Here is a 23,195-nt window from a genome sequence, read left to right on the forward strand (position 1 = left end):
ACCTGTTTGATTGTCCCTGCAATGCCTGCCTTTCCCCAAAAGATGGCACGCACACCATCGGTGGACTTTGTACAATCAAATTCCTTTATTTGCTGTGACATATCCGTGTGTGAAGTCACTCTTCGGCGGCAAACATGCTCAATAACTGGGACTTCTTTTATGTCTGCTTTGACGCTTGCTTCTTTCAACAAAAATATTTTTTCACATCTGTCAGATCTATGTCTGATATGCCAAGGAGCTTTTGCAGTTCCAAGTATACAATATCAGCTGTCACTTTGCCAAGAAGCATGCAAACTATACTAGCAAGCAGACGACATTAAGAACGGCCGGCGACTGCACAGAGGATGGCGGTAATGATGGTCATAACAATTGTGCAGTGCTTTTATACACTATACACAATGCTTTAGTATATCTGGATCAAACACACAATCCAAATGTTCCTGGCCTGGCCCCTTAGTCAAATTTTGTGGTGAGTGAGTCATAAAGTTTGCCCACCCCTGGTTTAATCTATGGCACACCTCATTAGTCCAAACTTTATCCTCTGTTCTATATTGAAGGGTCTGTATGATGCAAAATCTACCATTTGAGCTTTTAGTCTTGTTAAAATTGTGCTCCTTATTGCTTTTTATTTATGTTTGCTTGGTCTTATTGGCACCAACTGAGTCATAGCATAGATATACCCGCCAGAACATCGTGGACATTGGATATCGATGCGAAATAACCATCACAGAGGAATTTTGCTACGATTGCAAAATTCCTGACGAACTGGCGAGGCCGCCTGGCTCACCGTGGCTTGTCATCGGGACCGGGAGGCGGCGCAGACGACGGAGAGAGAGGAAGCAGAAGCGGGGCTGCAGGTCTGGTGTCTTGCTACGGCTACGACAGCAGCCCCACAGGCAACCACTGCCGAGTCTCTACCTCACCAACGCCAGATCCGTGGTCCATAAAATCGACAATCTGGGATTACAAATCCTGGGAAACCGCTATGTGCGAGATAGCAGTGTGATCGTCATCACAAAATCCTGGCTGCACGCCAACGTCCCCGACGTTAGCATCCAGCGAGCTGAGCGCTCGCTACATCGCGCGGATCAGACGAGGGAAACCGGTAAGAGCAGGGCTCTGTGTTTACGTGCATGAGAACTGGTGCGGCGATAGCACGATCGTTGAGAAGCACTCTTCCCCCGACATCGAGTACATGTCCGTTAAATGCCGGCCTTATTTTCTCCCGAGGGAGCTAACGGTGGTGCTCGTCACAGCTGTTTACATCCCTCCCAACGCTAAGACTAGCGCGGAGCTCTCGCTACTCGCGTGCGTCATCAATAAACATCAGCGGGCCCACCCTGATGGCCTTCACATAGTAGCGGGGGACTTTAATAAGGCCAATTTAAAGACTGTACTCCCAGATTTCCACCAGCATGTCAAGTGCCCAACGAGGGGAGACAACACTCTCGACCATGTGTACTCGAACATCAAGCACGCATACAGGGCCCTCCCACTCGCCCCCCTCGGCCAGTCAGACCACCTGTCCTTGCAGCTCGCACCTGCGTACACCCCTCACAGGCGCAGATTCAGGCCCACCACAAAGACTGTGAAAACCTGGCGTGATGACGCCATGAGTGAATTACAGGACTGCTTTCAAGACACCAACTGGGACCGCTTTAATCATCAGGACCTTGATGTCTACACGCATTGTGTACTGGACTACATCAAGTTCTGCATGGAAACTGTGTCCCTATACAGGACCATACGGACCTTCCCAAATGCGAAATCAAAAGTCAAATCATCAGAGTAGAAGGAAATCAATTCCATTGACAGCAGTACATGCTCACCTGGTCATGGAGTAGCTGAACAGACAATTGTGCCATTACGTTTGGTCCCTTAAATAGTGTGAGAAACGTAAATGGTCTAAACAAACAAACTGTTGTTATTCCTCCATCAATCACCCACTTTGGATGAAAATACACTCATGTTTCCTGTTTAAGTACTGTATTTTTACGGCCAAAAGACGCGCTTGTATCAAATGGCGCAGCACCAGTTGAGGGTGCTATTTCTGTATTTAATACTCATACTGGGTGCGCCGCACTACGAAGCGCATACTAGCATGCTAGCTCACGCATGCTAGCGTGTGCATGCTAGCTCGCGTATGCCAGCACTCATGCGAATAAGGGATCACTGTCAGCAGCAGCACCTCCGACAGATGAGCGATGTCATGGCTACACATCTAATCCACAACGACAGGGGCGGAATGTCAATGGTCACCACACTCCTTAGAGTCATGGTTTCAAATCAAAACGAAAAATATCTCTGAACAGCATACAAGCAAACAATGAAACAAATAAATACAATTGACACAAAACATGCATCTCTAATGCCATTGATATCCCCAAAAGAAATTAAAATAACACAAAATATTACAGCAATGGCTTCTGGGAGCCAGTCAGCCTCTGCCAATCACATGGCTGTTTAGAGAGATGTGAGTGGTGTGCTTGGGGCAGTATGTTTTTTTTTTCTTTTTTTTGCAGTCTGTTGTCTATACCTGTGATGTTTCTTGCTTGCAATAATATGAATGATAAGACAGACTACAACATCGTGAAAAGCTGCGCTTTTGTCCTTGGTGCAGGTGAAACTGCACCATCACCAAAAAACGTATTCACAAAATGTATTTGTTACAGTCAATTTGAAGCATAGATGTCTCAGATTTTGGCCAGCAGGGTGTGCTAACATGCACTCTGAAATGCCCCAAGGGGATCAGGCCTAATGGTCGGGAGAGTTAAGTCTATCCCAGAGGTATTCAATTAAAAGTCACAGAGGTCACGACTAAGATTTCTTCCAATTAAAAGGTCCGAACCAAAGTCCAACTTCCCTTAATGTCTAGCCTATGTTCACATTTTTATATGGTTTCAATATTTAGTCAGAGCGCACTTATATACTAAATATTTAGCAATGTTCCCATTAAACACCTTTGCCAGTCAAACAAATATAAGGCGTTTATTTCACATTCAAGAAAATGTGGCTCCAGGAACTTAAGGGTGCCACTTCCAGAAAAAAAACAGTAAAATATCTCCTGCAGAAATATATCAAGTCCTAAGCATTGAATTAACATCGTTTACATTTTTCTTCTTAAATCAAAGAGTTATCAGCCTAAAACAAAACAGAAGGCCTAATCATCCAAGTAAAACAGGTTAACATGTTCAGTACACAATCAATAAAAATGGCTGTCCTCATGAAAAACTAATTCGAAATGAGCTTTGACACCTCCTTTTCTTTTGAATATTTTTTAACATCTCTTAATGAGAAAAATGAGTTTGTGACTGCCTGGCCCGTGATTTAAATCTGGGTTGGAACGGAGTCAGGGCCATTGGGATTTGGTAGATAATTTCACACATCTGGGCTTTGTTTTTTCCTTTAAATAATGTTTGTGCAACCGCATTTAAGCACTCCTTCACAACTTCCCCATCACTGAATGTTTTTTTATGTTTCCCTAAAATCGATTATACTTTTAGTGAACATTCGTTTGCATGCTGCTGGGCTATAAACGAAAATGTAAAAATCTGTTGTACTGCACTCGAAGTTCGATGTTTTTGCGTGCGCTCACCTCAAATTTCAGCGGATAACTTTGCACAAAAGGGCGGTGCTTTGATTTGTAGTGGCGCTTCGCAATGTTGCGACGGTTTCGGAGCATATGATGCACACTGGTTTTGAATCGGCTGCAGAGAACGAAACAAAATTTCTCCGTCCATTCATTGAAAACAACACGCGTCGACCTTGCTTACGTTTTAGCAAGGCATACTGTCAGCAGCACTCTCTTCCGGTCTGCTGCGCAATTGGCAGTGGGTCGTAAACAAAAGATTTGATTGGCTCAAATCAGTGACGCCTTTCCCGATTAACTAGAATTGCAGCGTCAATGTTTGCGAATGCGCCCTGAAAAAAATTAATCATAGATTGGTCATGGGTCCGGTCCGAACCATCTGTCGGTCCGGATCCGGACCGCGGTCCGCCATTTGGTGATGCCTGGTCTATACAATAGGCGCGTCGCATGACAAGGCGCCTCGTTTGTTTTCGGGGGAAATTTGGGACTTTAGAGTGCGCCTTATGGTCGCGAAAATACAGTATATCTTGTTTGTTTCATTATTGGTGTTTTTTTACAACCGTAAAGATGAGAATTTTGTCCATGTTCCAATATTTATGCACCTGAAATAGCACCGTATCAGTGAAGCGAGGTGGTGGTAGGAAAGTTGAGCTGCTTACTTTGTATTTATTGATGATGTGGCAGCTGACAAAAGCAGCAGGATGTTTCAGACAATGTTAAAAAACACTTTTGTCTAAGTCAGTCTAATTGTAGAGGCACCCCATTGGTTCGATTCCAATTAACTACAAATTCAACAACCAGTTGGCCAATTTTGAAAGTCAGTGATTTTGTGCGAATCGCACATCATGTTTCTGTTGCTAATTGTAATCATACTATCTTAATCATTTATTGGTATAGGTGGCTATTTCATTAAACAAAAGAGAATGTCCATGCATGGTTAACCAATTACTTTCTGTGCGCCATTGTTGTAGGACTTCAGCACAAAACAAACCAACAAATATGTAATGTTTTGACAGCACAGATATTAATTGGAAATGAACACATTATTTATGCATTTTTTTGCTGCCCTATCTGAGGAAAAAGAAACATAATTAACTCTTAATGGCATTTAAAGACATTGTTCCAGGGAATTGGGTTTTCTGCATTACTCTGCGTTTGCGACCTGACTGTCAATAGATTGAAACTGCCAGTTCCAGCGTGTGTTGTAGAGGAAAGGACGGAGGTCAAAGCGGTTGTCATCAGGGCTATAGCTCTCAGCATGGTAGGATGGAGTCACTGTTGTCATCTTATGGCGGTTCATCGAGTATATCCTGAAGAAGTGCTTCACCTTCTGTGCAACCTTAAATGATGAGACAATATGCAGTCATTTCTAAATTTACAACAAATTTAACATTATCAGTGCATCAAAAAAAAATATATTTCATGTGTGGATGACACGCTTTGGCGTGGTGTTAGAATAATATTAAGAGGTTATTATACATTTGCCGTGATGCAGCTTATTTTAATATGTAGCGCATATAACAACAGTTTAATAGAGTGAACTATGCTGAGTGTTTGCAGTGTGAGGGGTGATACAGGGAGACACCTCTACTGCAGAGAGGTGTCTGCAATTGGCGGGGCGGTGGCACTTCTTCAGAAGTGAGGATGAAGTAAACAACATCGTGAGGAGCCCTGATAAGTTGGCATCGAAGTCTGAAGCAAGTAACATCGTGCTGCGTCCTGATAAAAGATGTTGACGTCAAAGTCAGCTGCGACCCATGGCGGCACGCCAATGATAAACCGGACTAAACCAGCTTTTGAGAAGACGAACTGTACCACCCTTGAGTGTAATCTGATTTCTTGAAGTGTAATCTGATTCCCCGATGTTATAAAAGGGAATGTGTGAAAAGCATCGAGGAACAGAGGGGAGATAAAGTTGTCAAATAAACTTTGTTAACCTTTCTGTCTCCACTTGGGCTGCGTGTCTCTCCTTTTAGCTAACGAACACTATATGTCAAATTGGCGAACCTGACATAAAATTGGTCCTTCGACGCCGTGAACCCAACATACTGGAGGTGTCCAGGAGCGGAGCCGACGACCGGGAACAATCGTGGCCACGACGAAGATTTCTTTTTCTTTTTCCCCTTTTTTTTTTTTGGGACTGATCCTCGACTCGGCTGCTGGATACTGAAAGTTGAAGGGAGGCTGCGGGGTGAGACGCTCAGCTCATCTTTGGTAAGTCCGAATGTGATGAATGAGTGTGATAAATGTGTGCATGTGAAGGTACGTAGTTAAATTCCACATAAACAGGAGGGCGGACTCCTCTGCAAATTGGTAGTTAAATTCCGTGGATATTGGAGGGCGGACTCCACTACGCCTAGACAGAGTAAGTCTTTAAAACTGTGTAAAACCGTAAGGATACTCGTCAATGTTACGTGAAGAGACAGAGATAGTCTATAAAACTGATAGAGGATAACAGGGTGTATCCTCCACGCGCGTTTGAAAAGAGAAAAAAAATATATATATATAGTGTGAATGTAAAAGTGTGCATGGAGGCTTGCAACCTCATTTTGGAACAGGAAAATTAACTGACAACTGTCTGGGAAGCAGAGGCAAAGAATTCCCCGCCACTTGTGGTAGAAGCTTGGGAATTACCTAAGACAGAGCAATTGTCAGCCTGTTCAGGGATTGGAGGACAGTTTAGTCACACTAGGTGAACCACTGTCTTCCAACATGGGGAAATCAAACAGTAAAAAAGCTAGCAAAAACGATCCGAAACAACAATTGACGTGTAAGGACTGGAAATTTATAGAAAGCCAATGTCCGGATAAAGTAAAACATTTAAACTCATGGATAACAAAATATGAATTCGCTGGTCAGCTTAATACACAAAAAATAGTCGACTTACAAGAAAACATAAAAATAAAACGAAAGAATAATGAAAAAAAGATGAATAAAGACGGATATGAAGATACAGAATTTTGGATCACAATGGCACTAAGACGAAAACTAGATAAGAATAACAAAACCAAAAAAGAAAACGCAGATAAAGAAAAATGGGAAGAGGATGAAATTATGTTTCAGAGAAAAGAAGATAACGAAACAGGTCCCGTAGGGGTTGTAAAAAATAAAAAATCCCTCCAATCATCCTTATATCCGCCACTTCCTATTTCTCCTTTCCCACCATCACCCGAATCGACTGGGAATAAAGCTATACATACGCGAAGTAAGGGAAATTTAGGAGTTAGATTTTCAACAACAATGGGAAAAACTTTTTCTCCGGAGTCACTAAAAGGCTCCCCATCGGAAGAAGAAATACAAGATTCTTTTCCGATGATAGAAGTTGCTAATCCTAACATTGATGATGCGTCACCAGTAATATTAGTGCATCGAACATGGACACAGGATGATGTTAAAAAGGCGGTAGAAGGCATTGTGTCCTACAAGGTTGATGTGAACGAATTTTTGCAGCAAATGGAAGACCTCAGGAGGTCTTACCACTTAAACGGAATAGAAGTCCAACAAATCTGGATGGCTGCTCTGAAAGGTGATGGGCATAACACTAGAGGAGATTGGGATCCAAAAGAGTGTCAGGCTGTTCTAGCCCATGATAGCCAAGAACTCACACATCGCGTCCAAAGACTAATGGAGCGAACTAGAGAAAAATTCAAATCGAGAGCTAATTATACGGCTATAGGAAGAATAACACAAAAGGAAGGAGAATCGTTTGATGATTACAGGGCCAGATTAACTGCGTGTTTCAAAGCAAACAGCGGCATTCCTGAAGACCATACTGAAGGGAGCATTTTTGAGGAGCAGTTAAAAAATGCCCTCCACGCAAATGCGCACCACACCATTCACCAATGGGTTGAAAAACATTGGGTAGATAGAGCAACAGGCACGCTGGAACAATACATTAACCAAGCGTTACATGCTGAACGAATATTGCAAGCTAAAAAGAAAAAAGCAGATACTTTCGTTATTGAGCCCGGGGAAAATCAATTTTATTTCCAAAACCGTGCTAAAGGTTTCAATCAAAAAGCGGGGCTGCTTCAAAGGTGGGATTCAAAACCGCGCCCTAGAGGAAGAGTTAGAGGAGGTCTTGCAGATCGGGGACGAGGCTATGTGAGTCCTAGAAATATCACTTGTTGGAGTTGCGGAGAGATAGGACATTTTGCAAACGACTGCCCTCGTATTATTTTTGGCGACAATACCCACAATAAAAATAAAGCATGACTAGGAAGAATAAATATCCCACAAAATGAGATAGAGGAACAAAATATTGAGGTAGACGAACTAAATTTACAAGATATTTTAATATTTGATAATTCCAAGCCAGAGGTACAGCTAACGGTAAATGGTAGACCAATTATTTTTCTTTGTGATTCGGGAGCATGTAGAACTGCGTGTAAAGAACCAATTCCGGGAGCTTCAATGACAAACAACAAAGTATTTGTCAGGACGGCTCAGGGGGAGTTATCTGAAGTTTCTGAGACACACCCCGTTTGGATAAGAGACCCTTTAGGGGGATCGTGTAAAATACCAATACTGGTAGTACAAAATTGTCCAGTAAATTTGTTGGGAAGAGATGGGATGTGTAGATTGGGGTTAGCACTAGTACCGACATTTGGGGGAAATATGGTGGTGAAAAGAAAACATGAAATAACAAAATCAGATTTGTGTGTGATAAAAGGCCTTGGAGAACCACATTTTTATTATTTGCTACACGCGACGAACAGACCGCCATTTCGTACTGGGGAAAAATTACTTCGAAAAAAAACGCAGAATGAAGTGGATAAAAACGCCCTCCATGTAACAATGTGGTATAAACAGACTCCAGGCCCAGATCTTAACTATGAGTCCGAATTATACAAACACACACCCGAGAAAATAGTGATTGATTATTTGTATACCGATAAACTGGGGACTGCAGGTGCAGGAGTTAGACTGCCTCATACTTTAGAGCATTTACACAAGGGAATAACACCACACATATCTTTATTTAAACCCTTTGAATTAGGATGGAGAGAATTGGGATGGTTTGTTCAAAGAGGTAGACATGCAGATGATTGGAAACCAGATAATAAAGTGCCAGGTGTGGAGCATAGTGAGATGGAAAGAATGACAAGAAAAGCATTGTTTTGGGAAGTGCAGGCCAATGCGAGTCGTTTCCTTCACCGAATGTGACAAGATGGAGGTTCTTATCTCTTGTCGAAGGAAGAGGAGGACGTTTTAAAAGCAGTACCGGATTTCCTATGGGCAATATTACCGTCAGACGTAGGACTTATTAGAAGCGCGCAACCTGTACAAATTAAACCAAAAACAGAATATCGACCTTGCATTAAACAATATCCATTAAAACCAGATGCGTTAGCGGGAATACAACCAGTAATTGAATCATTGATTAGTGCAGGAGTAATAATTGAGTGTCCAGATTCTCCATGTAATACACCTATATTTCCAGTAAAAAAGGCTCCGCCTTCTGTAGGCTGGAGAATGGTCCAAGACCTACAAGCAGTAAATTCCGCCGTAATACAAAGGGCACCCTGTGTTCCTGACCCACACGCTTTATTAAATTCATTAAGACCAGACGCAGCGGTCTTTACGGTAATCGACGTGAGCAACGCATTTTTCTCAGTCCCTGTTCATGAAGACAGTCAGTACTGGTTTGCATTTACATATAAAGGCAAAAAATATTCATTTACTAGATTACCACAAGGGTACTGTGAAAGCCCTACAATTTATTCCCAAATTATGACAGCTAGTATGTCTACATTTGAACCGCCATGCGGAAGCCAAGTCTTGTTATATGTGGATGATATTTTATTAGCTTCAACAAACATACAAAATTGTAAAAGAGACACTGTTGCTTTATTGTGTCATTTAGCAAAGGAAGGACACAAGGTAAATAAAAACAAATTACAGTTGTGGAAAGAAGAGGTTAAATATTTGGGTCATAATTTAAGTGAAAAAGGAAGAACAATTTTAGAAAACAGAAAAATGGCTGTCTTGCACGCTCCTAAACCGTTAACTAAAAAACAAATGATGTCATTTTTGGGACTTACGAATTATTGTAGAACGTGGATTCCAAATTATGCAGAAATAGTTGCACCACTTTCAAAATTGATATATGAAGATAATTTAAAAGTGTCTTCACCTTTGCAATGGACCACAGAATCAGAGCGGGCATTTTGTGATATCAAACAGGCCTTGGTGTCTAGTACGGCCTTAGCCTTGCCAGATTATTCTAAGCCCTTCATTCAGATGGTGGATTGCAAGGGTGACTACATGACATCATTATTGGCTCAACGACATGGTGATAAACTAAGACCTGTGGCGTATTATTCTTCAAAGTTAGATAATGTGACACGTGCGCTCCCTCATTGCGTAAGAGCTGTTGTAGCGGCGTCACTAGCTGTAGAGAGCAGCTCAGCAATCGTGCTTTTTCATCCATTGACCTTAAAAGTCCCACATGCAGTATCTGCACTGCTACTGCAGACAAACATGGTATTCTTATCATCAGCACGACACTTGTCCTGTATGGCTGTTTTGTTATCACAACCGCACCTCATATTAGAAAGATGCACAGGTTTAAATCCAGCAACTTTAATGCCACTCCCTGATGATGGTGTACAACATGATTGTCAGGAACTGGCTGAGCAAACGACTAAGTGCAGGGCTGATCTAAAAGATCAACCCTTACAGAACGGAATTATTCTTTTCGTTGATGGGTCATCAAAGAAAAATGAATTCGGGAAAACACAAACTGGTTATGCGGTGGTCACATTAGACACGGTGTTAAAATCGGAACCACTTCCTTCTCATTATTCAGCCCAAGCTGCTGAGTTGGTAGCCCTAACTGAGGCATGTAAGTTAATGACTGGTAAGGCAGTAACAATCTATACTGACAGTCAATATGCTTTTTCGACATGTCATGTATTTGCGCAATATTGGAAAAATAGAGGGATGATAACATCTATTGGAAAATCCGTAACACATGCTGAACTCCTGTCTAATTTGTTATATGCTGTTCAATTACCAAGCCAAATTGCAATATGTAAGTGTTCCGCACACACTGTAGGTACTAATGAAATTACTTTTGGAAATGCGTTCGCAGATAAGGCAGCAAAGGAAGCAGCCACCAAACCACTCATAGGTGTGGCTGAGTGTACGCCGCTAGATAACGTTCTGCGAGACGACAACCTTGCAGATATGCAACAACAAAGTCCTATGCAAGAACAAAAACTATGGCTAGATAGAGGAGCTATTTTGGCTAATGGCATATATGTCAGTTCAGAAAAGAAGCCGATTCTTCCAAGAAATCTTTTTCGATGGGCTGCTATTTTGACACATGGTGCGTCACATGTATCAACAGGAGGGATGGTAAGACAGATAAACCAATTTTATACAACATATGGCTTTAATTTTTTCTCAAAAAGATTTTGTAGAGCCTGTATAATCTGTGCTCGACACAATTCTCAGGGAAACATACGCCCAAAAAGAGGACAGTTTCCTCAAGCAACATACCCTTTCCAACGAATCCATATGGATTTTATTGAACTGAGTAAAAGCGAGGGGAAAAAATATTGTTTTGTTATTATTGACGCATACTCAAAATGGGTAGAAATCTTTCCAGCAAAACAACAAGATGCACTGACAGTTGCGAAATCATTATGTAAAGATATAATACCAAGGTATGGTATACCAGAAATAATCTATAGTGATAATGGAACACACTTCGTAACTACAATCATAAATAAAATAGGGCAAATGTTTCACATAGATTTAAAACACCATTGTTCATACCATCCTCAGAGTGCAGGCCTGGTGGAAAGGATGAATGGAACGATAAAAAATAGACTGAAAAAATGTATGGAAGAAACTAAACGTCCATGGACTCGATGTATAGATCTTGTAAAATTGCATATCAATATTACAAGTTCCACAGGACTGACACCTTATGAAGTTCTTTTTGGCAGACCATATAGGGTACCTTATTTTTCCACACAGTGGGAAATTGATAATGAGGCCAACCTAGCCGATTACATGAGGAAAACTTTAGAAAAAAGAAATGAATTGTTATTGCCAGAAAGCGAGTGTACTTCTCTTCAACAGGACGAACAGGTCGTTCCGGGAGACTGGGTTCTGATCCGGAGCCTAAAAAGGAAACACTGGAACTCTCCGAAGTGGGAAGGCCCTTACCAAGTTCTGCTGACCACACCAACTGCAGTAAAAATTGCAGCACGAAACACCTGGATCCACCTTGCGCATTGTAAGAAGGTCATCTCAACCGAGACACCCGACAAGGGGAAGGTAGGCAAGCCTGGTGACTGGGTGGGAGCAGATCAATAGGATCTGAAAACATTTTAGGCCAGTGAAGAACTATAAGCCACCCTACCCTATTAGGGGTCTCTCGGCCGATATGACTTTCGCGTGGATAAAGTTTGAGATTTTGTGTTGTGCAGCCTTGGTTGCAGTGAAAGCTTTGTATACACCAACATATACACCAATAAATAATAATAATGGACATTCAACTAAAAATCTTAGATTACCTGATAAAAAGAACTTTACATCATGCGCTAGGAGCAACAGTATTGCTGAATCGGCGACAATGATTTGTTTGCCGACTAACAAGGTGACAACTGCTATTATACCATGGTCTGAAGTTAAATTGAGTGAAGCATCCGTTTTCAAAGTAGGACGACATGCGTATAGTGCACAAAGTTATGGACGCCTGTACACATGGTACTTAACTGCGAGAACTAGAAGATGGGATGGACTGGTGGCAGAAACGGGACAAGACTGGTCTGACTGGACGACTGAAAAATGTGCAAAAACTTTGCGGAAGAAACTTTCATTAACACACGTAGCGATAGGAATTCAGTTAACTATTAACTCGACAAATTGGGGATGCGACAATAATCCGTGTGAAGAATTAGATTTAAGCCCATATTCTCAAGGGGTAGATCCTTATCATACTATTGTAATTTGTGTATCTACCATTTTAAAGAATCCCGTTGAGGCTACCCCTACAGAAAATATAGAGACCGAAACTTCGATGAAAAAACGATCTAAAATGGTGCTAAAATTTAAAGGAAAACTCTCTGTAGATGATCACTTTTTGGCTGTTACAGGAGTTACCCAATTAGGAAATAATTGGCTACTATTAATGGAATCAGCTGCTAAAACTGCAAATTCTAGCTGTGTTTCATGTATGAGTCCGAGGCCATTGCTACGAGTAATTCCAGCAGCTCTTCCATCAACATGCCTTTTAGAAGTAATGACGAAATTGACACCTAATGCGGATTGCATTGCTTGGAATGATGTGTACCCTACGACGAAGGCAACGAAAGATAAGCCTATCTTTTCTACCGATGTGGCAGTGGCTAACTTTACTTGTGTTAATCTCACAGGAACACAAAATAGAGTGGGAAGCTTATCATCAGCGTGGTGCAAAACAACTCTGCTCAAGCAGGTACACTACTGCCACGCAGCGACGTGTGGTGGTGGTGCGGGGGCACTAAATTATTTGATTCATTAAAGGACGCAGTTGGAACTTGTGCATTGGTGTCACTTCTCTTACCAGTGTCTATTTTTCCATCCACAGCAGGGGACATTCAAAGAGCAGTTGAAGCCCACGAATCCCCCTATTATTACGCCAGGAAAAGACGAAGTGCGTCCTGGAGGGATGGTGATGTGACCTATTTGGATGCAATTGGCCAACCAAGGGGCGTACCAGATGAGTATAAGTTGGTAAATCAAATCGCAGCGGGGTTCGAGTCCATTCTTCTTTGGATTACACCGAATAAGAATGTGGATCGAATAAACTACATACACTATAACGTGCAAAGATTGGGGAACTTCACTGAAGAAGGATTTATAGCTATTAAAGAACAATTGGCAGCAACATCACTCATGGCATTTCAAAACCGCATCGCGGTTGACATGCTGTTGGCAGAGAGAGGAGGGGTTTGCGCCATGTTTGGGGATCAGTGTTGTACTTTCATTCCTAACAACACTTCTCCGGAAAGAGCCATTGCAGGCTTGCGCACCCTGAACCAGAGGATGAAGGAACACTCAGGTGTGACTACCTCTGCATGGGATGAGTGGTGGAACAAAACGTTTGGTAAATATAAAAATATGGTATTTTCTGTAATGATTTCTATAACAATGTTCACCTCAATCCTTGTACTGTGTGGATGTTGTTGTATTCCCTGCATTCGCGCTTTGCTTGTCCGACTTATCTCAACAGCTCTCGCTCCAACAAATTCCAAACTACAGGAAATATATCCTTTGATTAATTGCAGAGGTGTTGGTGATGGAGGAGACACTGATGACCAAGTTGATGATGATGACTGAATTTACCTGGGAGATCCTATTCGTTAATCCAAAACGCTCAATTACATTAAAAGAATTTAAAAAAAAAAATGGAGGGGTTACATTTGCTATCAAGCTAATGATTTGATGGAATTAAATCCTTGGAAGTTCCATTGATGATAATTTTTTGGGGCAAATGTAGAATAAACAGGAGGGAATGTTAGAATAATATTAAGAGGTTATTATACATTTGCCGTGATGCATCTTATTTTAATATGTAGCGCATATAACAACAGTTTAATAGAGTGAACTATGCTGAGTGTTTGCAGTGTGAGGGGTGATACAGGGAGACACCTCTACTGCAGAGAGGAGTCTCCCTGTATCACGATCAAATATATATATATATATATTGGCGGGGCGGTGGCACTTCTTCAGAAGTGAGGATGAAGTAAACAACATCGTGAGGAGCCCTGATAAATTGGCATCGAAGTCTGAAGCAAGCAACATCGTGCTGCGTCCTGATAAAAGATGTTGACGTCAAAGTCAGCTGCGACCCATGGCGGCACGCCAATGATAAACCGGACTAAACCAGCTTTTGAGAAGACGAACTGTACCACCCTTGAGTGTAATCTGATTTCTTGAAGTGTAATCTGATTCCCCGATGTTATAAAAGGGAATGTGTGAAAAGCATCGAGGAACAGAGGGGAGATAAAGTTGTCAAATAAACTTTGTTAACCTTTCTGTCTCCACTTGGGCTGCGTGTCTCTCCTTTTAGCTAACGAACACTATATGTCAAATTGGCGAACCTGACACGTGGAAAAACGTTTAAGAAATGAGCAAGTTCAGAATTAATTTGAATATCCATCCATTGCATTTGATCCACAACATGGCTTCTACCTGGGCACCAGTGCTGTACGTAATGTAATGTAATTCAGAATTGAATTGAGAATGACCCTTGAATTTCAATTCAATTTTTGAGATTGAGTTCTAATTGAGGAGGCAAACAGGAAGAAGAATTGCAATTGAAACTCAGATAGCAGGAACTAGAATGAAAATTCCATTAAATTCAAATAAATTCATGATACAAAATGTAAAAGTTTTCAACAATGAACATTTACAACATATAAACTTATTTGCAACATCAATTCCATACAGATATTGTAAGGACTTTATGTATAAAATTACCGTAAATAGTAGCATGCGGTAATTAGGGCCCGGGCAGCAGCCGCTGCAAAGTCCCTATTGTTTTTGTAGAATTTATTATTAGGGCCCGAGCAATGACCAAAGGTTTTGTAGAAATTATTATTATTATTTTTATCCTTTGATCGCATTTTTGACATGCTAGAAATGCACAAAAGCTACCAAACATTGCACTCTAAAAACTCACCAAACATTGCACTCTAATCAGGCCAGGTGAAAAAGTTTATATTTTAATGTTCCCATTGTTTTTCTAGAAATTATTATTACAGTGAGTATTCCCACCAACGGACCTCTGTCAAACGGAAATTCCCTCTCTCAGGAAAACGTATGCATTAAATATTCTACTACTAGATTAAATTAACGAAATTCCAGTATCCGGAACTCGGAAGCCATAGCGAAGCCCGAAGTAGCGCAAACTCAAGCAGTTCCCGCTCAATACGAATGTAAAAACTTTGACCGCTCAGCCATCATCCGATCCAAAACGGCGACATGTAAGTTACTTTTTCGGCATGACTTTCACTGAAATTGTGAAAGATTGTAAATGTATTCAGAAGAACTCAAACGACCGTGGAAGAGAGAATGAAATGTATCCGATTCAGCGAAGCGGGATAAAAAGTAAAAGGCACTCAGGGGACACGTGGAGTCGGGAAAAACTGAAATCTACGAGACTTTGAAAAACAAGGAATCGATTTTGGCTCAGTCCGATACTGGCAGTTTACCTTCTCAGAGGAAATTGCTTGCGGCTTGACAGATGAAGTACAGTGGCATTCATGAACGTGTCCTGGAATGGTTTAACTGTTGTTGTGCTAAAAAGTTCTGCTAATTGGACCGCTAATTAGAGAGAAGTCTTGCTCAATAGCGCTATCTATGGGCATAGAGGACTTCGAAGCGTCCCGCGGCTATCTTCAAAAGTCACCTGAGCAATGCCGTCCTTGTGTGGTGAGGGAGGAGAGATAAAGTTAGAGAGTGAGTGCATGGAAGAAAAAAAACCTACCAGGTCTCATTGAAGGATATGGCACCAAAAATCCTTTTGTATACACAAGAATCACCAGACATCAGTGATGACCAACAGGACAGATATTTGTAATTAGCAACAAAACGGTGTGATACGCAGACAAACATTTTCATACAGCAACAAATGAAGCCAACACAACTCAAAATATTAATTTTTCCCTCAAAATCTTGAGAATTCTTTTGATATTAGAAGAGAGTACAGTTTACTGTTTAGTACAGTAAAGTACTGTATTGGTGTAACTGTATTTTATTTGGACCATATTTGTGCATTTTGTTACTAGACTTATGTATACTGTACTATTATGTATTTTCCCGCAAATTTATAATGCACCATATGGAAAGTGTTTTGTTACAGCTCCAGCTATATAAATAAAGTGTAATGTATTGTATTGTATTGTATATACCTGTACTTTATAGGGCACTTTTTGTTTTATAAACATTTTTGGGACAATATCATTTTTGCATTTTATTGCTTCTGTTGTTACACATGTATTTTGTTAACATACTTGCACATTCATACAGGACATGTACCGTAGTAGTTTCACTCACAAGGAAATTCTCATAAAGATTGGACAGAGCAAATGTGATTCTATACTAGAGAATGCTTACTCTGTTATTATTATTATTTTGGCTCAAGCAGCGACTGCTGCAAGGTCCTTATTGTTTTTGTAAAATGTATTATTAGGGCCTGAGCAGCAACCGCTGTTTTTGTAGAAATTATTATTTTTATCCTTTGATCGCATTTTTGACATGCTAAAAATGCCCACAAATTTTATATTTTAATGTCAGCATAATCGATGCTAACAAAATGGCCTGCAGCTGCACCTAGTGTGGGAAAATCAAAACAAATCCTGGTCCGTTTTTACCTAGGTTTATGAAAATTGGTAGGCATGTGCAGCCCCCTGAGACTTAGAGAAAAGTCCACGGGAGCCATTGTCTAAAAGTGAACAAGAAGTGAGTTATGAATTTTTGAATATCCAATTTTGGCCCATTTTTGCACATTTACAGGGGGCATACGTTTGCACCCATGTCCCGGAGGATTCATCCCATTGACTTCAAACCTCAGATATATCACCATCAACTGGGGCAACAACCGGGATAATTTAGTTTTTAAAATACTCTATGTCCGAGGCGTGGTGTCGTGTATTGAGGTTGGTTGCGTCGTGATGTGATGACCAGTTAAGGTAAGGGCCGGGGGGAGGAATATGGAGAGAAAACCTTGCTGACTGAGAGTTTGTCGGAAAACCGTTGTTTAATAAAGCAAGAGAAAGACAACTCTTATGGTTTGATTCAATTCAGAGTGCCCAGCCTAATCAAGTATTAAGGTAGCCATAAAACACGTGGCATCAAAGTTTGCGTTTTATATTTCCTTCGCCACAATGGACAAAATGTTAATGACTCCCCTGCAAATTCTCAAAATTGATTCATATGGTAATATACGGTTACTCATGGCCATGACGGTGCTGCAAAGTCTGATTAATCACCTTGGCAACAAAAGATGCTGTAACATGACTCAGATTATCCTATCTTCATGAAATTTTTCATGTTTGATGACAGGCCAGCACTGCAGACATCTTAGAATTTATATATAATGTAAAAATAATAATAAAAAAAAAAAAGAAAATGGCTCGCTAGCACCCCTGCAGATTCTTAAAAAAGCAGATGTACGTCTCACCTAGAGCTACGAAAATGTGTTGGATATGTAACAGGCTCAGATCTACAAAAAAGTCTCTTGGAGCCATCTGCTAAACTGAACAGGAAGTCAATTTTGAATTTACTTTAAAGTTTGAAGTCGGTTTGACAACAAAAGCTGCTGTAACTTGAACCACATAATTTCTTCTAAAAACTTCTCACTGGCCTGAAGATATCTACGAACTTATTTTTCATCATATAAGTAGCGCCACCTACTGGCTAACGGGAGTAAATGTTTAAATCGTTGATGTTTTTTCTTCTAGCAGATCAACAAAGTATAAAGCCAACAGTCTCAAACTTGTGTTTTAAACTGGACAGTGATTTTAAATTACATCGCCAAATCTGTGCTGTTGTTTGATCGAGCTTCTTTCTTAGGCAGCTGGCTAAAGTGAAGCCCTTTCTTTCTCAGCAGCCCTTAGAAACAGTAATCCATGCCTTCGTTACATCTAGATTAGATTACTGTAATGCACTTTACTTTGGAGTCAGCCAGTCCTCCCTCAAGCGCCTCCAACTAGTGCAAAATGCTGCCGCTTGGCTTTTAACTGGAGCTCGGAAGATGGATCACATAACCCTAATCTTGGCCTCTCTTCACTGGCTCCCAGTGCACTTAAAAGCTCGCTTTAAGATACTTCTGTTCATCTTCAAGTCTTTAAATGGCCTCGCCCCAGCGTAACTCTCCGAGCTCCTCCACTCCTATGCAGGCCTCAGGTCCGCGGACCACATGCTGCTGGAAGTACCGAGGACTAAGCACAGCCTCAGGGGGGATCGTGCCTTTTCTGTTACCGGTCCTTCCCTATGAAATGAGCTTAGGCAAGCCGCCGCTCTGTCCACTTTTACAACTCATTTGAAGACACATTTTTATTCTTTAGCTTTCGACTCAACATGAGACTGTCGCTGTTCTGCTGTTGTTCTAGTATCTATTGTCTTTTAAATTGTGTGCTAATTTATTTTACACCAGCAGACATCTACCTATTTATCTTTCATCGCAGTGATAGCGCCAAAAACTGGCTAAAGCAAACACGTTTTCTTTGATGTTTGCCATCGCATTGACAGGAAAAGCTGCTGTAACTTTAACCAAATGATAATATCTTGGAAATATTTCTCACATTTTAAAATAGTACAGGCCTAAAAACATGTTTTTCCTCGTAGTAGTAGCGCCACCTATTGGATAAAGGAAGTAGAGGGCTTCATGTCGTCAAAATGCACAATTTATGATTTTTTGTGAAAACCTGTGGGCGTAGCAACGCACAATTCACCATTTTAAGAACTCTGACTTTGATGGATGAAATAAGCACGAAAAAACATACAAATCAGGCTTGGAAAACTTTTGATTTTATTTGTTTACTGTGCAAATTTTAAAAAAATGGCTCGCTAGCAACCACTAGAAATTTTTAAAAAAGAAGCCTGAGTTGTATGAATCATCGAAAAATAAGAAATTTTCAGGCATAGTCCCACCAAAAAATTCTCTTGCAGAGACATGCTAAACTTAACAGGAAGTCTGCCATTTTGAATTTACTTTAAAGGTTGGTGTCACCTTGAATACAAAAGCTGCTCTAACTTGACTGAAATTATCATTACATTAAGATTTCTCCCATTTGATAATAGTCCAGGCCTGCGCACATCTACGAATTTACTTTTTATCATTGGGGTGGTGCCAACTCCTGGCTAAAGGAAATATATTTTTTGTTTGGTATTTTTCGCCATGCAGTTTGACCAAATTTACCTCATATTTGCTCGAAAAACATTTTAGGTCATCATCATATTGCTGCACGAAGTTTGTCATATTTTATACAAAGCACCTTGTTAACTCCTATTCACTAAGAAAAACAACACTACTTTTGAGAGTCTTAATATGCACAGACTCATCAAACTTTGCACACATATCAGGCCTGGCAAACTCACCAATATTTTCTTTATTGTACAATTTTTAACAGACCCTAAAAAAAACCCTAAAAATATTAACAAGAGCAGCCCCAGTTGTTTGTTTCACCTAGATCTATGAAAATTTGATACTCTAGGTAACAGTAGTTGCATTCACTTCATGTTGTCTTATTGTTACCTATGCATTCGCTGATTCATTTAGAATAGACAATGTTTTAGGTTGTCATGTTACCTGACATGTTTCGGCGACAGACTTTCGACTTCTTCAGGGTGTCACATGATGGTGTCTTGTGACCGTATTCATCCGTTGATGTTCTTACAGGTAGGTCTCGCCTCCCGCTGTCCGTTCATCCCTCCAAGATGTTGTTCCAGGTGGTAGAGAGCATGAAGGCTCCCTCGTCCCTGTTGGTCTTTGGGCCTTACTTGTGGATCTCAATGGCCTCCCTTAATGCAGCACTGATGCTTGTTTTCTTCAGTGCGGATGACCCTCGCCTTTTCCCAGTCTATGATGTGATTTTTTCTTTTGCAGTGGTCGGTGATGGCTGACTTGTGGTGTTTCTGTTGTGGTTGTTCTTTTACTGCTCTTGTCTTGTTGCACCGCGGCAAAGGCGACCCCCCTTTCCGTTTCACTGCATGCATACTGAATGTCGCTGGTTTGCTGTTCTTCTGGTATCTGTTGTGTATGTGTTTTGTTAGGGCCGCTTTTCCAGCAAAGCGGGGAAGGTGGATTTGTAAAAGTGCTGACAAGGGAAAATAGGTTGAGCAAGGATTTATTGTGACTGTTCAACAACAATCAACAATCTCAATGGGGAATAGAATGTTTATCAATTTCGTATAAGAATATGGATATCTATAATTACTGTCGTCGGAGTGACGATAACGAAAAACGCTGGTGGAACAAACTCACACCAGGAAATCAAACGGGTAACAGAAAGCGCTTGCAATGCAAGGAGACCGAAAACGACAATTGCTTACCACCAAAGGATAAGATGAGTCCAAACATGACGAACGAGAACGAAAAGCGAGCCGAGGAATAGCTGAGTAAGAAATAACAAAAGCAAAGATATAGATCACACAGAGTTTTAATTTGTGTTCAGATCACACAGAGTTTTAATTTGTGTTCTAATTTCCCGCTAATTTATATTACACCATATGGAAAGTGCATTGTTACAGCTCCAGCTGTTGTGAAATGTGCTATATAAATCAGTTTTATTGTATTTAGTGTGTGTTGAATGTGTTTTTCCTCTGGGTCTGTGATTATTGTGGTGTGTTCATGTAATGTTCTGACAACTGACAACTTATGGATAGTGGAGTGTTCAGATGTCCAAAGGAGGTATTGGTCGGTGTGTGTGGGTTTCCAATGTACTTTTATTTTTAGGTGTCAGTTTTCTGTGTGATGTTCAAGTCCAGAAAAGCTATGGATTGGTCCATTTCTTCTTCTACCGTCAGCATGTCAGAAGTCATAGTAAAGACCACACACACATGTCCACTTCATATTGGATGTTTCACGTGGGATTAAATTCAAGTTAAAAATCCACACTGTGACAGTTCACAATTTAGCAGATCCAAAGATGACCGCAATTGGTTTGCAGCTCATATATGGATTGACTGGTAATGTGCAAAATGTGGACAACTGTAATGAACCATCCAAATGTTTTTTGTGTGAGAAAGAGTCTTAATGGAGTGCAAACCTTTGATACAGTGTAGTAACCATGAGATAGTGTAAACAAATCTTTTTGGTATCAAGTATGCCCCGAAATTAAACAGTCACTCAGAAAATATGTATATTCAAACTAAAATAATCAAATCACGCACAAATAATCAAATCACGCACAAATGCATTATGACATTTCAATTAGATTTTTTTCTCTGGGTACTGCGGTTTCCTCCCACATTCCAAATATGGTAGGTTTATTGAACACTATATATTGATGTTATTGTTGGACCCAAAGAAGATCTTTATATCATATATTAGGGTTGCGAACTATCTCATAAAATACAGAATTATTCCTTATTTGGTCATTAGCTGTTGTGTGTTTCCGAGATTGAGGATGCAATTTGTTCCATATTTTCATTCATTCAAAATCTGACAATAAAGAGCAAAACACAACACAGGACATATTCAGGCAAATTTGTCATGGCAGCATACGCAGGGGCCCTGCTTTGGTCTTGCGTATACCTAGCTGCTGCTGTTGCCTGAAGGGGAGACGCACATCGAAGCTGCTCACAGATGCTTAAAATATTTTTCTTTTGTCCAGTGTCTGCATTAGTCCACGACTTCAGTGAAGAAATTTGCATACAATTCAGGCGTGACTGGAACGAGGGTCATCCGTGGTTGGACAGCATGTATGGAATGATTATGAAGGTAAATGTTAAGTGTTTCTGAGTGTTTTCAATCGCTGGTGGGCTGTTTGACATCAGACAACATGAATACGGAGAGCAACACTGCAGACACGTAAGAACACAGAACAGTCTTTCGTTCTTGACGTGAACATTTCATGAGGCTGGTCATTATGTTGGACATAATGTAACTCAGTCTTCTATCTGGTTGTGCTTTTGCCTCAATATGTCAGTGTGTGGACACAGTTTATTTTAGCAGAGAATTGTCATTTGATTATGATGAGGTTTTAAAATGGAGTGATCATATTTTCAAATGTACAGTTGTATTAGCATATACATATACATTTTGAATGTGTAAATGCATTTAAGAAACTATTAAAAAATTATACTTGTAGGAAGTCAATTTTGTTCATTTAGATTAAGTGGAGGAAAAAACAAGCATTCGAGTAGTTCAGAGGGAGGAATTATGGAATAATAAAAAAAAAATAGCGCCACAAAACAATCAGAGTGCTTTTTCAGCCTGAATCACATCACAGTTTACAGCCTTTGAGGCTTGGACTTAATGAGTGACAGTTATTCTTCATCAATCTGGCTCCAACTTCGTAATTGTTGTTGCCAGTTAAGCTTTGCAGGTTGGAACCATGTCATCGACCATTTTCTTGAATTCCAAACATATATTTTCAATTGGATTGACATTAGGTATCAGGTTTTGGTCACGGCATGGTGGAGGATTGAGGTGGAAGACCGAAATGCAGGTAGGTGAGGCAGGAGTAGCTTAAAGGGTATTTAACTGAATAAAACTAAAAGGCAAACAAGGAACTTGGAAAAATATTAAATGTCAAAGTAACAAAACAAAAGCAAAATAACTTGGACGTAGCATAGATAAAAGGCAATGACAAGAGACAGGCAGGAGGACAACTGACATGGACAATGAACCAACAAGATCTGAAAGCAAACAAGGAACTAAAATACAAACAAATTAACCAAACAACGAGGAACACCTTGACAAGACACAAAGGGTCTATTTTCAGTCCATACATAACACTGACATTATCTTTATTGGAGGTTTCTATGGTTATTGCGCTATGGGCAGATTGCATTATCATCTAGAAAAACTTTGTCAATGCCAAACTTCCTTCCAATCTAATGGAATGAGAAAATTGTCCTAAATGTCAAAACTTGT

General features: G+C 40.5%; 1 protein-coding gene across 11 annotated transcripts in view; it reads right to left on the bottom strand.

Moving 5' to 3' along the window:
• Nucleotides 1-2,972: 2,972 nt before the first annotated feature.
• nadsyn1 (NAD synthetase 1) overlaps nucleotides 2,973-23,195 on the bottom strand; it is a 130,377-nt gene continuing 110,154 nt past the window's right edge. For 8 of the 11 annotated variants that reach the window (XM_088296894.1, XM_088296890.1, XM_088296896.1 and 5 more), the window contains one exon: nucleotides 2,973-4,928. In XM_088296894.1, coding sequence (XP_088153020.1) covers nucleotides 4,734-4,928 — 195 coding nt within the window. In that variant the 3' untranslated portion in view covers nucleotides 2,973-4,733. The remainder of the gene's footprint in view (nucleotides 4,929-23,195) is intronic. The other 3 variants (XR_015843260.1, XR_015843258.1, XR_015843259.1) reach the window with 1 other exon arrangement.

This window comes from Idiotropiscis lumnitzeri, chromosome 5 (assembly GCF_059441095.1).
Source record: "Idiotropiscis lumnitzeri isolate Australia: NSW breed Sydney's pygmy pipehorse chromosome 5, RoL_Ilum_1.0, whole genome shotgun sequence".
NCBI classification, from domain to species: Eukaryota; Metazoa; Chordata; class Actinopteri; order Syngnathiformes; family Syngnathidae; genus Idiotropiscis; species Idiotropiscis lumnitzeri.